Raw genomic sequence first — 15,394 nt, forward strand, 5'->3', positions numbered from 1 at the left:
TAGTAGTATAGTTAGGACTCCTAACTTTAGGACTCCTAAATGCCTTCTGTGAATACCGAAAGTCTTAAAATTAGGATTTTTCTCAATTTAGTAGTCCTAAGTTTAGGACTCCTAACTTTAGGACTCCTAAATGCCTTCTGTGAATACCGAAAGCCTTAAAATTAGGATTTTCTCTGTTTAGTAGTAGTATAGTTAGGACTCCTAACTTTAGGACTCCTAAATGCCTTCTGTGAATACCGAAAGTCTTAAAATTAGGATTTTTCTCAATTTAGTAGTCCTAAGTTTAGATTTAGGACTACTAAATTGAGAAAATTCCTAATTTTAAGACTTTCGGTATTCACAGAAGGCATTTAGGAGTCCTAAACTGACACACTGATAGTCACACAACAATCCAGACACTCAGACACAACCGCTCACACAAACCCACACACACAACACACCAATTCACCCAGATATACAACCACCCTCACACATACACAAGCAGCCTTAAACAGACAACTCCCCTCACAATTTCCGACAAACTCACATCTACACAACATGCTGTTTTAAAAAAAAAAAGATATCCACAAGACATAAATCACACACTCTAGTACACACACAGTAACACACACTCACAGGCACATCTACAGAACCCCTTGTACACATACTCACCCACTTAAACCCACACACATACTCCCACAATGACATACAGATAGCTACACAACACTTCCAAACACAACCCTACAAACCCCCTACCCCACACAGAACACCTGCATACACTCAGGGCATTGGCACTAATTTATAGGCAAGATAACACAGCTGCCGGCTAATCAAAATAACACCAACAAAGGAACAGAGCCAAAACTCTGCTCTCTAGACTGCTAATTATTTAGGGTTACATGGGCACTGGCTAAAAACGAAACTGGTCTCTAACAAGAACTAAAACCCCTTCACATTACTATCATGCATTGCATCGAGGCGAGAATCGGCGAAGCAATGGCTGCCTTCATTCAGCTAAAGAAGATCTGGTGCTCCCAGGACCTAACACTGTAAACCAAGATCAGGCTTTTTAACACCAACATAAAATTGACCCTTCTATATGGAGCAAACACTTGGAGGACAACAGTGACTACAACCACCAAAGTCCAGACGTTCATCAGCACCTATCTGAGGTAAATTCTACAAATCCATTAGCCAAACACCATCAACAACAATGACCAGTGGCAAAGGACTTTCCAACTCATGCTCCTGAAGAAATCATGAAAAGACGCTCGGGCTGGATCGATCATACCTTCCGTATACCGGCAGCAAACACCACTAGACAAGCCCTCACCTGGAACCCTCAAGAGAAAAGGCAAAAAGGTAGGCCAAGAAACACATCGTGCGAGGCCTCGAGGCGGACTGCAAGGAGATAGGTTACATCTGGAGTCAGATTGAAAGAAAAGCCCAAGACAGAGATGGGTAGAGAGTCCTTGTTGATTGTCTACACCCCTGGAGGGGTATTAGGTATAAGTAAGTCACTAAGGCTAGAATGCAGCATATAAAGGGTTAATGCAGCCCTTTACCTCCCCCTGGCAGAGATCGCCACTCCCCCTTCGCTGCAGTAGTACAGAACTGCTCCCGGGCCTCCTGCCTTGCTGCACGTAGATTCGAGTCACCTGCCGGCCTCCTGCTGCACTGACCTTTTTTTCTTTTTCCTCTTCTTCTTTTCCATTCTCGCCAGTTATTTTTACTACACTTTAATTCCATTCTCCCCCCCTCTGGTCAGCCGCTCTCCTCTCTGCGGGCAACCAGTTCATTCCTCGTTCCCGCCTGCCCCCCTGCCACCTGGACTGACCAGCCTACATCCCAGCACGACCTAATGGAGGCTGCAGCGCCCATGCCACTGGCGCACAAAGGTAAGCCCATCTGCACCCGGACCGCCCCCAGCGCCTGGACCTATAGCCCGCTTCCGATATACCTCTGACGAGATCCATAACCTCAGACACACACCTACCCACCACCAACTGCCACAACGCCTCACCACGCTCCACTGGAGGACCCTTCACCTGCGACCACTGCTGCTTCTCCTGCTATGCGAGTACCCCCACAACCACTACCCAGCAGACACCCAGCCACATGCCTCAACTTGACTACCTACACTCTACTCAACGTCAGATCACTCTGCAAGCACGCTTGTCTAAAAGACCCCGATGTCTCCAACTCCACCACACTCCTTGAAAACATGAGCATCATTGGCCTTTTACAACTGGTCACCACCCCCACACACAGAGCTAGTCACACCCTGGACCCAATCTTCTCCACCTTTGACAGAGCTAAATTCTCCCACACCACTGAATGGACCTGGATGGACCACAGCATCGTCCATTTCACAATCAACGGTGCACAAGATCTGCCGAGACTCCCGACCCACCCTCGCAGCAAATGGAGCAAGGCTACAGAACCCCTCTGGACCACTGCCCTAAAAGTAACAAGACCCGCCCCTTCGGACTCCCTTGAACACGACATCCAGAACTTCTCCAGCTGGATCTCCTCAGCGGCCGACATCATCGCCTCCCTAAAGAACACCAACAACAGACTCCCCAAACAGACCAGCTGGTTCACCTCGGAGCTACTGACCCTCAAGCGACACAGCAAGAAATGAGAGACACTGGCATTCCAACAAGACTTCCACCAACCTCTACTCCTACAGACCCACCCTCCACAACTACCACCACATCTCAGAGAGACCAAGAAAGAAGCCCTCAACACCAGCATTGAGTCAACCGCATCAAGGAACTGTTCAGCATTGGCAGAGAATTCTCTGGCAACCTGTGAATCATCCTCGACTCCCACCTGACCATAAAGCAACTGATTAACACCGTCTCCTCCTCATGCTCTGCAAGATCTTCAAATGGATCCCAGACTCTTCCAGGAAGACAGTCACTCAGGCTTTCGCCAGCTGACTCGACTACAGTAACACACTCTACGCCAGAACCACCAAAAAACTCCTGAACCGCCTCAAGACCATTCAGAACTCAGGGGCTCTTCCTTGGCCTTCCCAGAAGGACCAACATCAACCCCCACCTTAGAGCTCCCCACTGGCTGCCCGTCCAAGAAAGATGCCTCTTGAAGCTCCTCACTCACGCCTACAAAGTCATCCACAAGTCCAGACCAGCCTACATCAATGACTGCCTAACATTCCACTGACCGACTAGGATTCTCCGATCCTCCATCCTCGTTTTGGCCCTCATACTCTGCATTCACCAAGCTAATGTGGAGAACGCTCCTTCTCCTACCTCGCCACCAGGACCTGGAATTACCTCCACTTTTGCACCACCCATTCTCTGAAGGACTTCAGGAAGCAGCTCAAGACGTGGCTCATCGGTAGAGGCTCGCACAGCCCACCAGTGCCTGGAGACCCTACGGGGTGACAAGCTGCACTATATAAGACCTTCTGACTGATTGACTGAATGCTGGTCAGATACCTGTCCCAAATGTTCAGAGCTAAAATTACCTCACTTCTTGCAGTTTCTCACAGATGGCATAAAAACAGTCAGGGTGTTAAAGGAAGCCTGTCCTATAGAGTGAATTCCAAGCCTATGTAGTAGGATAAAGGTTTTCTATTTACTATTAATCGTGGAGATGGAACACCCCATTCCACCCCCCAGTGAAGGTCACCAGCAACAACCAACGAAATGGAGCTGTCAGGCACACACTGTTTATGTATTTTATTACATTAAAGGAATACGGTAAAAGCTGCAGCATTTCCTATAGTTTACTTCACACAACAGCACTGCACATGATTTTGCAAGAAACCAACACCGCTCTTTCCCTAAAAACAAACCTATGAAAAGGGATAAAAACACACCAGTAGTTTTATTTTCTAAAGTGCATCTAAACCTGTATACTAAGCTTTTGTTCTGCAAAATACGCTTAAGTAATTATCTGAATACTTTAAATCCCTCTAAAATAAAATTAGAATCAAGTATCACCAATCACCCAAACAAGCAAGTAAATGGTTTCAGATAAATTTCAGTGTTCCCTACTGATATCTCACATCAACGTGAAATAGGATTATGGCTTTCCGACTTTACATTTTCACATGTCGTTTTTGATAGCACAAATTAATTGAAGAGTTAAAGGCTTTTGAAGACTCATAAGTCTACTCATTTTCTAATGAAAATGAGAATATGCTAACTCTGTAACAAAGGTTGTGCAATTTCAATGTCATGCCTTCGCACAGTAGGTATCTGGCTGCGCATTAAATGTGTAAAAAGCATCACTAAGAAAACAACCACAATCACACTGCCAAGAAAGACTCCTATAAAATATGCATATGATTCTGGCTTTTCATATTTGGTCGGGTGTACAGGGTCGGCACTTGCAAGCATATCCTTCACATTATTCAGGGATCCATTATTGGGCAGAGCTTGAATGTCCAGGAGATGACACAAAAGAGGATAGATATCTGTGGAATTCATGCTGGGCTTCGTCATATTGATCTTGAAAGCTGGACCATGAGCCAAAAAGATGGAGCGCATATCTGGTTGAGTGTTGTCATAGCCATGGTTGCCAGCTGTAAATTAAAAAGAGCAAAACATTTGGAGTTAAAACACAGAAATGGTACACACTGCAATGTCTAGCCAATCATCAAACTTGGACAAAATGACTTTGGCTGAAATGTGATTGGATCATTGAACAGTTGCTCTAACAACTAGGTTCTTGATTATTTGAAGTCCCATTGATTGCAGTTTGGAGATGCCAATATTAACAGAATTACAATATCAAGATGTGAACTGATGGTGACTTTCATTATAGTTTTCTTTGGATCCACAGACAACAAAATAAGAATAGGTCTGACCTTGCATAAAAGTAAAGAACAAGTTGAGAAGACTGAAGAGATTTGACTGTTAATTTTTAACTTGGGATCACATTTTACGCTGGGACTATTTACACAAGGCTTGGGCTCGGGACTACTGCCCAGAAAACTAGGTCTGGGAATAGTGGATTAAGAGGCATAATCCTTGCTTTTTTTTACCAACTTGATCTTGGTTGAGAGACATTTTTTCTGTGCTGTTGGCAAAGTGGTGTACTGAGCATATTAGGTGGTGCAGGTTATGGTGTGCTTTGTGTGTTGCATACCATAATTGGTAAACAAAAAACATTTTCCTTTATTGTACCCAACAGGTGAGGTATCGGGTCTCAAAAAAGACACAATTAGACAGCAGGGATTGAGTACAGTGTAGAATGTCAGCACATATATTTATAGTCATAGCTTACACCAGTAAATACTTTGCAATAATTGCAGAGTCACTGACCCTCAGGCATGTCCATTATTACACAGGCTAATCCTCTACAGCTTAATGTTTTGTATGTATACCTGTAAGATGACACTACACTCCTCTTGGGCTACGTCATGTAGCTTCCCATGAGGATCTATCCATTCATGCACACCATGTGGCCATTTTTCACTCAAACCCTCTATCCACTCGGTGCTAAGTAATTTTGCGTAGGATACTGAATATCTCATGCCAATATGAGGAGATACCAGGGCAGTCCATGGAAAGTGTAAGAAGTCTGCTGTTGAATACTGGTTGTGTTTACAGCTACGTGACATATCTAAACCAAATCCATGAAGCATTGCTGGTGTGTAGTACAGTGGGTGAAGAATGTTATAGCCTAGTAAGAGGTGTGTACTGTTTAAGGAAATTTCTCCCATTTGGAAGCAGCAAAATTGTTAGTTTAATGCCCAAGCTTTTTTCTCACCCCCACTTGGTCACTGCCATAAGGTTTACATTTCTGCCAATAAAGCAGAATACATATATGAAATAGTTAAAGCAGTATCAGGCCTAATTATGAAGTGAGTATGGGCAGTCAGTGAAGGTGGTTCAGCTGAACAAGTTGAGTAGTGGGCTTGTTTAATATGTCTTACCCTGAAGTACAAGAATATATCAAGTCTAGTTGTGTCATTTTACTCATCAAGCTGGGTCACCAAAAGAAATGTGCCACTGTTAAAGAGGACTTTAGTTTTGATAAGGTCCAGTCTTTTCAGTCAGGAACAGACTTTAGGCTTAGTTGTCATTGAAGCACATGGATCATCAGGCAGCAGTATTTTCAGTGAGCAGCCCAACAATTTGGCTAGTTTCAGCCAAGCCTATATCTTACATCCCATGGTGCCAAGCAGTCTGGGCAGTTTCAGAATTAATATGCTGAACAGTCCGGTGTTTGTGAGGTTTCCGGCGCTCATATAATTATCTCATATAAGTATGTATGAACAAGGTTTTAATCCGCAGTGCCTTCAAATGGTGGGAAGAAACACCCTACCCCCCTTAGTACAATCCTGGGATACAGGGTCTGGGTTTTAATTGCCCTGTCATATAGAGTATACTCGATTTACGGATGACAAGGCATTTATCATTTTTACTTTACAGGGACTACACCCCAAGATCACTAACCACATTTTACCCTTGTTGTTTTTCAAACGTATCTGTGGTAGGCAGAGAGGTGCCACCACTGCACATGGAATTAGGCAGTATGATTAAGTTACTACAGAGCCTTTGACTTCTTATGATAGGTAAGTGGAAATTTATATCAGATGAGATTAGACTCATGTATCCATAAATGTGTACTGTGTGCCACAAATCTAAGCATCCCCTGTTCTGAATTTGCACAGGGTGAACTTCATCTCCTACATTATTAACATTTGTTGATTAACAACATCAATTCAAGATAGCAGTGCAGAATGAGGCACGAGGAACTTATTACCTCTGACGCAGGTTTATTCACCCCACGCAGGAGGTAGGCTTTTTGGTGATAACTGAAATATCTATGTATTTACGTTTTGGTCAATGTTTTAACCTAACCCCGAAACCCATTATCTTATACATTCTTTTTCAACTACAAGTTGGATTGCTGAAGAAAGTCAGACAGAATAGGTACAATTATCCCTTAATGTGTGGTTACACATCACGGGTTGCCCCTAGGGTTTCTTATTATTACCATTGACAGAAGCCCTGCTACAATATTAATTGGGATATAAGGAAAAATAGAGGTCTCGCTCACATTTGTCAATGCCGCATGACTCATAAGATCATCACCATTAGATAGTTTTTTTAAAATAAAGTATACCTTACTTCTCCTACCAGTTGGCATATCACCAATCCAACTGTAGGAAAGTTTGTGATCTTACAATTTGTTAGATAATTTAAGATATATGGGTCTCCAACAATGAAATATAATTTAAACACATGTCAAGTGTGATGGTGTTGTAGTAATGCGAAATGAGAATTATATGTACTGTGCCCCTATGTATATACTGTATCAAAAAATCTTATAGCAATGGTGGTATTTGCATTGTTTTTAGCCCTGATGAAGTTGAAGAGATATGTTCCAGAAACGACAAAACAAGTGTTGGCTAAAAGAAGACTTAACGAAGAAAATAAAACACAACGACAAGATAAGACCAGAATTCTTTCGTGTTTTTTATATGTTCTGTCTAGAATATATTGATTGATATAAATTGTGTGTGCTTCATGAGGATAGCCAGTTTCAGAATTAAGTCTGCAACACAAGAATGCATGATGACAGGATCCCCTTTTTTTCCTTATATCTTTTTATTGAGTTTAAGAGCTGAGCCACCAGCAAAGTCATTCACCATCAGTATAATACGGCTTAGACAATTAGACATTTGTAAATTAACAGAGAACTCATAAATCGAGTGGTACCAGATACATTTCAGATTGTAGAAAGGGCGGCCTGTCTTTAATTGTCAACTATCCCAGCCTACCGCTTCTGCAAAACCAAACTTCTGAAGAGTTAACGACCTTACCCAAATAAGTTAGTGTGTCCACCACAAATAATACCGCAAAAGGCACGGACCACATACCTACTCAACATCGCTACTCTTACTACAAGAAGGGGAAAAGAAAGTTTAAACAATCATATCAGTCAAATAGGCCCAAGGTTCTCCATCGCAGAGGAAGTGCTGAGTTTGGTGGGCCTCTGATCAACTTGGCATATACAGGTTTCTATTTAGAGTCATATTGTAAAAGAGTGCCTTTCATGTTGCACCTCAACCATTCCACAGCAAGAATGCACCATAGTCTATGGTACCATTGGGTGAGTGAGGGCCAGTCTGCCTTTTTCAAATTACAAGCAATACTTAGCTTGGTAACCCATAAGCTGTGGAGCATCATATGCCACTCATATTTCGCCAAGGCCTTCAGTTCTGTGGGTTTTATGCAGAAGAGCACCACCTTTGGCAACAAAGCAATCAAGTATTCTAATATATCCTTCAGCAGTTTTGATACACCTTCCCAAAAGAGGGGGACCATCAGAAGTGCCCAACAAACATGGATTCCCTCATCCAATGCTCTGCAGCCTCTCCAACATTTAGAGTGCGCACTGTGGTACATGCGATAGAGTCCAAGGGTGGTGTGGTGCCAATCATACCACACATCGCAATGCATGTCCCTGCCCAAGATTGATGTGGAGGATGAATGTATGTCCCGTCCCATTCTTTCTTAGTGTTTAGATATGAGTTGCTTTCCTAAAGAGTGTTCCCACTCCTCATTATGTTTCCACACAGGTGATGTTGTTTGTGGTCCAGGAAGGACTTGGCTTGGCAGTTCGGGCCAGACTGTTCCCATGATGAGTAGGGTCAACAGTGATTTGCATATAGCTGGGTCCACTCAGGGGTGGCGTGGTGAGGAAACGAACAATGGATTAAACCCAGATCTTTGTGACTGGGGGTGAATGTTTGCATTGTTCAGCATTCCGTCCATCATTTGTTCCTTTTTGCTCATGTGAATCTACAGCACTACATGCCAAGAACAGATGCTTATAGGGTAGGTAACATAATCTTTTCAATGGCATGTGCGGCTGTAGATACACATGCTCTGCATAGACTGAAAAGCAGTCCCTCCTTAGAAGCAGTGGCTACAGTGGGGAAGTTCCAGTAGTTTGAAACAGGGTCCTTAGCACTGCCAGACCTACAATAGCTTGCTGGATTCAGTGGCGGACAGTGACATTTGAAAGTGGTGCAGCGTAAAATGATTGTCATACTTCACCATAGCGAGCGAGCCCGAACAACCTAAGGGGGGTTCGGCGGGGTTCTACCCCCGAGAAAATTTTGAAAAAAGAGTGGAAAAATGGTGCATTTTCAAGCAAATTTGAGAAAGCAGGAAGGTTAATAAAGTAATTGTGAAAGTGCAGTTATTACATTATTAAAGAGATGTCATATAACATAGATAGCTGCTTATTCAGTATAACGACAGAGCTTCATACAGACTTTGAGATATAATGCATTTCTGAGTACCTCACAGATGTTTTTTATTTAACAAACAACTAAACAGGTCGAAACTAGCACCATTCAACATATGCACCTTTTTAGAACGTCGGAGTGAATCATCCTAATACCGCAACAACGCACCGAGGGGGCAGGCAGGGTTATATTCTGTATATTCAACAAGTCAACCAGATACCATTTCAAATTAGTACATTTAGAGCAAGCAAGGGGAAAATGACAATATGTATGGATCCCAGTGTACTCCTTTCTACAAGTCGAGTCATTAATCTGCAGTTATATCGTTAGATCTCTTCTTGAAACATTATGCACTGCCTTATCACGAATTTTGAAACAGCAAAGCTATCTTGCATGCTCAGTCAGGCCTAAGGCTGTCCAACAACTCTACTAGAAACAGCAAAGCTATCTTCCATGCTCAGGCCTAAGACTGTACAACAACTCTACTATATTAAGAACTATGGTTTTGGGCAGAAGAAACAAGTCTCATTTGCATCTGACTGATCCCACTCTGGCGAGGCACTGTGAGTGGAAAAATAATGGACTGGTAGGAGGCCCAGAGCGATTAGAAGTGGCAAGCATTAAATCATCACCTCTTTGGTAGTTTGAACTGAAATGCTCCTACAGGGACACGAACAAGTGTGCTCTGTATAGAGCTGCTACTCATAAGCAATAGAAAAGTAGAGAAAAAAACAAGGAACTGGAAGACGACCTGAGAAATTTGCAAACACTGACACATTTGCAAGCATGCTGCCCATTACCTTTCCATTTTAGTTTGGACAATAAATAGAACACAGGCTAAACAGATACAATTGACTTAGAACAGAAAGAGACATCTCATAGGAGGCACACATACTAAACAGTCAAACCTCAGATAAATCTAATTCGGGCTATATAGCTCAATGGTCCTTGAATTACATATTTAATATTGGGTATATAAAGGCATTCACCCTGCCCACCCTTTGCCCTCTCCCTTTACTGTACTCCAGTAGACGCTTAAAACTTTTTTTTCTTCCTAAAATGTTTATGAGGGGTAAGAGTATGCCTTTCACTGAGACTTCTGAGTCAGCTGTTGGGACTGGCACGCCCGAACACGCTAAACCAAGTTGCGTGAGAAGCATTAAGAGCAGCTCTGCAGAAACAAATCTATGGATCAGAATCAAAACTCGCCCGCCTCACAGAAATGCAACTAAGACTCGCAAATCATGGTCACATGTTTCAGAGGACTGTGTGTTCCGGACTGCGGAACAGCGTGTGGGTTCGAGAATCACAAGTCATTCAATGCACACCTGAAACGGAAAGCAAAAGGCTTTGAAAAGGAAAACAAGCTGTAATATTCCAAATCTTACATTTGAATCTAAAACACAAGCTGCAAATTACGAGGGCCGGCCAGAGGCTGCGACGCAGCGCCGGCCTGGGTCACATAAAAAAGATGGGTGGGAAGGCATTAGGAGCGTGCGTGCTTTTAAAATATTACCAGGTTCAATTCAGCGAGTCAAGTAACTGTAGGGATTCTGCATCAATCAGCATCCCGTATCCCGAGGCCTAACTGAGGCAGGCTTATACGCGGATAATTGAGCCCCTGACACACTCACATCATTCATGCCACGCACACGCACTGTACACAGTCACTGACTGTTTGTGTTAAAAACGTACGCTATCTAATGAGGAAGTGTGTAGACTGATTCTCTCGACTGACTGTAGACAAGACACACCGGTGGGTGGCACGAGGTCTACAGTCTGTGAGTGTGAGGTACGACGATGACGACTCTCGTGACTCTGACTCGTCGTGTGGCACTGGCGCGCCGACAGCGTAGAGGAAATGGCCAATCACCACTGCATGGCTTCACATACGCCACAGTGTGATTGGCCATACAAGTGCGGCACTAGGCAGTGCCGCCCACCACCCACGCGCGGCACTATCCTGCAGGCTGCTCGGTGTCTCAGCCAATCCTGGCACTGCATTAGCAGCGCCACTGCGCCAGGATTGGCTAAGAGCAGGGTTACTGCCGGCCCATAATGAGACCTGGGGGCCCGGGTCCCTCGCCAGTCTGAGTCGCTATAGAGGAGGAGGAGGGAAGGTACTACTGTGTGTGCGCATGCGCGGGCCAGTTATAAAAATGACTAGCCCCAAAATTGACATGCGCACACTGCTGCTGCGCTATTTCTGCTGCGCTGTCACTCACTGCTGCAGCCCCGCCCCCACACCCTTCCGCGATGTCCGATTCAGTCGGGCTTGTCCCAGTAGAGCTCTCTGAGCTAGAGCGTTGCCGCAGACTGCGAGTGCGCTTAGATTATTTATTTTGAATCCTAAATTGAATGTTAGCGTGATGGTCGTCTATGTGGCTAGTGGGGGCAACGCCCCAACGCCCCCAATGGACACACCGCCACTGGTTGGAGTGCTAAAGCATCCACCCAGTAGTGTTTTGTAAATGTATGTGAGATAGACCATGTAGCTGCCTCACAAATGTCATCTATGGGGATGTTTCCTAAAAAAGTCATAGTCACTCCCTTCTTACGAGTGGAGTGTATTCTAGGAATAACAGGTAAAAGTCTTTTGGCTTTAATGTAGCAAGTCCGAATGCATTTAACAATCCATGTGGCTATGCCTGACTTGGATATAGGGTTGCCTTTATGACATGGAGGAAAGGCTCCAAGAGTTGCTTTGTTTTTCTGAAAGTTTTCTTTCAATGTAGAACATGAGACCTCTTTTTACATCTAGAGTATGAAAAGCTCTTTCTGCTACAGAATAACGGTTGGGGCCTGAGGGGAAAAAGGTAGTTCAATGGATTGATTGAGATAAAATTGAGAGACTACTTTGAGTTTAGACTGAAGAACTAGTTTGTCCTTATGTATTTCGAAGAAAGGTTCTTCTAAGGTTAGTGCCTGGAATTCACCAACACGCCTGAGTGAGGTAATGGCAACTAGAAATGTCACTCCCCATGATATTAGTTGAAGGGGTAATGAGTGTAGAGGCTCAAAAGGAGAACCATGTGCCTAGTAAGTACAATGTTTAGATTCCAAGAGCGTGCTGGAGGTACAGGAGGCGGAAAGACTAGTTTTAGTCTTTCCATAAATGCTTTAGTGGCTGGGATTTTGAGGAGGGATACATGCTGTCTATGGAGAAAGGCTGCAATTACAGCAAGATGCAACCTAATGGAAGCATATGCTAAATTGGAGTTTTGCAAATGAAGCAAGCAACAAATAAGGTCTTGCACTGTGGTTTTGATGGGATTAATATGTTTTGGTTGGCAATACGAAACAAAATGTTTCCATTTTTTCAGCATAATAGGCTTTAGTTGTGGGGTTGCGTACAGGCTTAAGAATATCCAAACATTCTGACGGTAAGTTTAAATAACCAAATTCTAAGACCTCAGAAGGCAATTTGCTAGTTTGAGCATCTTGGGGTCTGGGTGTCTGATTTGTCCTTGATCCTTGGTGAGAAGGTCCAGCCTGTTAGGGAGCTTCTCATGTGGGACTACTGAGAGATCCAGTAGTGTTGTGAACCATGGCTGACGTGCCCAGGTGGGAGCTACAAGGAACATGGTGAGAGTTGTTTACCTGAGTTTCCGAACCAGAAATGGAATGAGAAGGAGAGGTGGAAAAGCCTAAGCAAATTTCCCTGACCAACTCATCCATAGTGCGTTGCCCTTGGATAGTGGGTGTGGGAACCTGGAGGCAAAGTTTTGGCATTTTGCGTTATTGGCAGTGGCGAACACATGTATCTGGGGGTTTCCCCACTTTTTAAAGTAGGGAAGGAGGTTGAGTTCCCATTCGTGGGTTTGTTGGTGCATCCTGCTGAAGGAGGTCTGCAAGATTGTTTCCCGTCAACGGCAGATACTCCGCCAACAAATGTATGTGATGGTGAAGAGCCCAGTTCCATATGGTCTGAGGGAGGCGTGACACCTGAGAAAATCGTGTCCCCCTCCCCTGTTTTTGTAGCTAATACATGGCTGCCACATTGTCCGTCCAGACTAGGACAACCTTGTGGCGTGGATGAGCAAGGAACACTTTCAGATTTAGGAAAAATGCGTGAAGTAGGTGATGTGTAGAGATTGATGTTTGGCATCCCACTGACCTTGTATTGTTAAGTCTTGTAGATATGCATCCCAACCCATCTCTGAGTTGTCTGTGGTTAGAATGATGTGGGGCACAAGGTCCAAGAAACGCCGCTCTTTCAACACAGTGTTGGAGTTTCATCATTGCAGAGAATGGCGAGTGGGGTGGTCAATCAACATTAGATCCTGGAGGTGACCCTGTGACTGACATCACTGGCGAGATAGACATTGCTGTAGTGGGGCATAATTCCCAGTAGACGTCTGAACTGTGAGTGTTTGTTTGACTGGAATAGAGGCAAAAGTGTAGAAAAGTTTGTATCTGAGCGGGACTGGGGTAAGCTAGTCTTAGCTGTGTGTTGGGCATTGCTCCTAAGTATTGTTGAAGTTGAAGAGGTTAAAAGGTGAGATTTGGGGACATTGATGATGAACCCTAACTTGTAGAGCAGATCTATTGTGAACTGTATATGATGTTGACATTGGTGATGGGCGCTGGCTTTAATGAGTTAATCATCCAAGTATGGAAATACATGAACATTTTGTTGTTGTAGATGTGCTGCGACAACCGTCAAGCACTTTGTGAACACCCATGGTGTGGTAGTGACTCCAAATGGAAGAATTTTGAATTGGTAGTGTTTTCCTGCTACGACAAACCAGAGGTATTTGCGGTGAGCAGAATGAATTGGTATATGGAAGTAATAATCCTTTAGGTCCAGAGTTGCCATAAATTCGCCTTGTTGTATAAGTGGAATGACATCCTGTAGAGTGACCATATGAAAGTGTTCTGACAGGATGTAGTAGTTGAAAGATCTGAAGTCTAAGACTAGTCTGAGTGACCCATCCTTTTTTGGAATCAGGAAGTATAGGGAATATTCTCCTGTGCCTTGTTGTTGAATGGGGCTGGTTATATAGCCCCTTTGAGAAGAAGGCCTTTGGCCTCCTGTTTTAGAATTGTTAGGTGATCGTGTGATAACCTGTGAGTGCAAGGTGGGATGTTGGGTGGTATGGTAATAAGCTCCAGTCAGTAGCCACGTTGGATAATGGCTAATATCCACTGGTCTGTTGTGATGGACTGCCAGAGTGTGTGAAATGATTGTAGTCTTCCCCTGACAGGTGTGTTTTCGGGGGGAAGGATTGGGTAGTCACAATTTGGCAGTGGCGGCTGCTCCACATGTAGAGGCACCACTACCCCTTTCTCGGTTATTACCTCGGAAGAGCCTCTGTAAAAACCTATACTATAGGTGGATTTGCCCGGCTTCTGTGGTGGTGGATTTATATCCATCTTTGTAGCTAGGACTACAAAAGGATTCTCTAAGTGTATGAGTTCGTAAAGCTGCCATAGCTTTAGCATTATCAGTGTCTTTTTTATCTTACCTAAAGTGGTGTCTACCTGAGGGCCATACAGATGTTCCCTGTCAAAAGGCAAGTAGCGGACTGCCTACTGGACCTCTTGTTTAAAGCCAGAACATCTGAGCCAAGCATGTCTCCTGAGAAGTATGCTGGTATTAATTCCCATAGAAGCTGTATCCGCTGCATCTAAGGCACCTCTAATAGCGTTAGTGATGGCCTGACTTTCTGACACACTTTGCTGCCCTCATTTTGTTATATTCCTCGGAAAGATGCTGTAGCAGTTCTTCTTTTATCTTGTCCAATGGGCCACTTCATAACATGCGAGAAGGGCCTGGAAATTGGCAATGTGCCAATGATTAGCTGCTTGTGCTGCCATTTCTTTTCCTGCTGCATTAATACGTTTACTCTCTTTTTCAGGAGGTGGTGAATCCCCAGTTGCCTGACTATTGGCTCCCTTATGAGCTGTAATTGCAACAATAGAGTCTGGGGGTACCTGACTGCATATAAATAGAGAGTTTGAGGGAGCCGCTTTATATTTATCAACCTGTGGGGTCATTACACAGGCACGTACTGGCTTTTTAAAAATGTCATCAGTGTGACGCAACATGCAGGGAAGCATGGGCAAAAACTGTGCGTTTCTGTGAGTGGATGCAAGTGTATCAAAAAGGAAGTCTTTAAAAGACTCCTTATGCAACTGGACTCCGTGGTACGTAGCTGCCTAGCATTT

General features: G+C 44.0%; 1 protein-coding gene across 1 annotated transcript in view; it reads right to left on the bottom strand.

Moving 5' to 3' along the window:
* Positions 1-3,674: 3,674 nt before the first annotated feature.
* Positions 3,675-15,394, bottom strand: part of ENPP5 (ectonucleotide pyrophosphatase/phosphodiesterase family member 5) — a 250,896-nt gene continuing 239,176 nt past the window's right edge. Inside the window, exon 5 of the mRNA XM_085610543.1 lies at positions 3,675-4,537. Coding sequence (XP_085466669.1) covers positions 4,155-4,537 — 383 coding nt within the window. The 3' untranslated portion in view covers positions 3,675-4,154. The remainder of the gene's footprint in view (positions 4,538-15,394) is intronic.

Source organism: Triturus cristatus, chromosome 6 (genome assembly GCF_964204655.1).
Source record: "Triturus cristatus chromosome 6, aTriCri1.1, whole genome shotgun sequence".
NCBI lineage: Eukaryota > Metazoa > Chordata > Amphibia > Caudata > Salamandridae > Triturus > Triturus cristatus.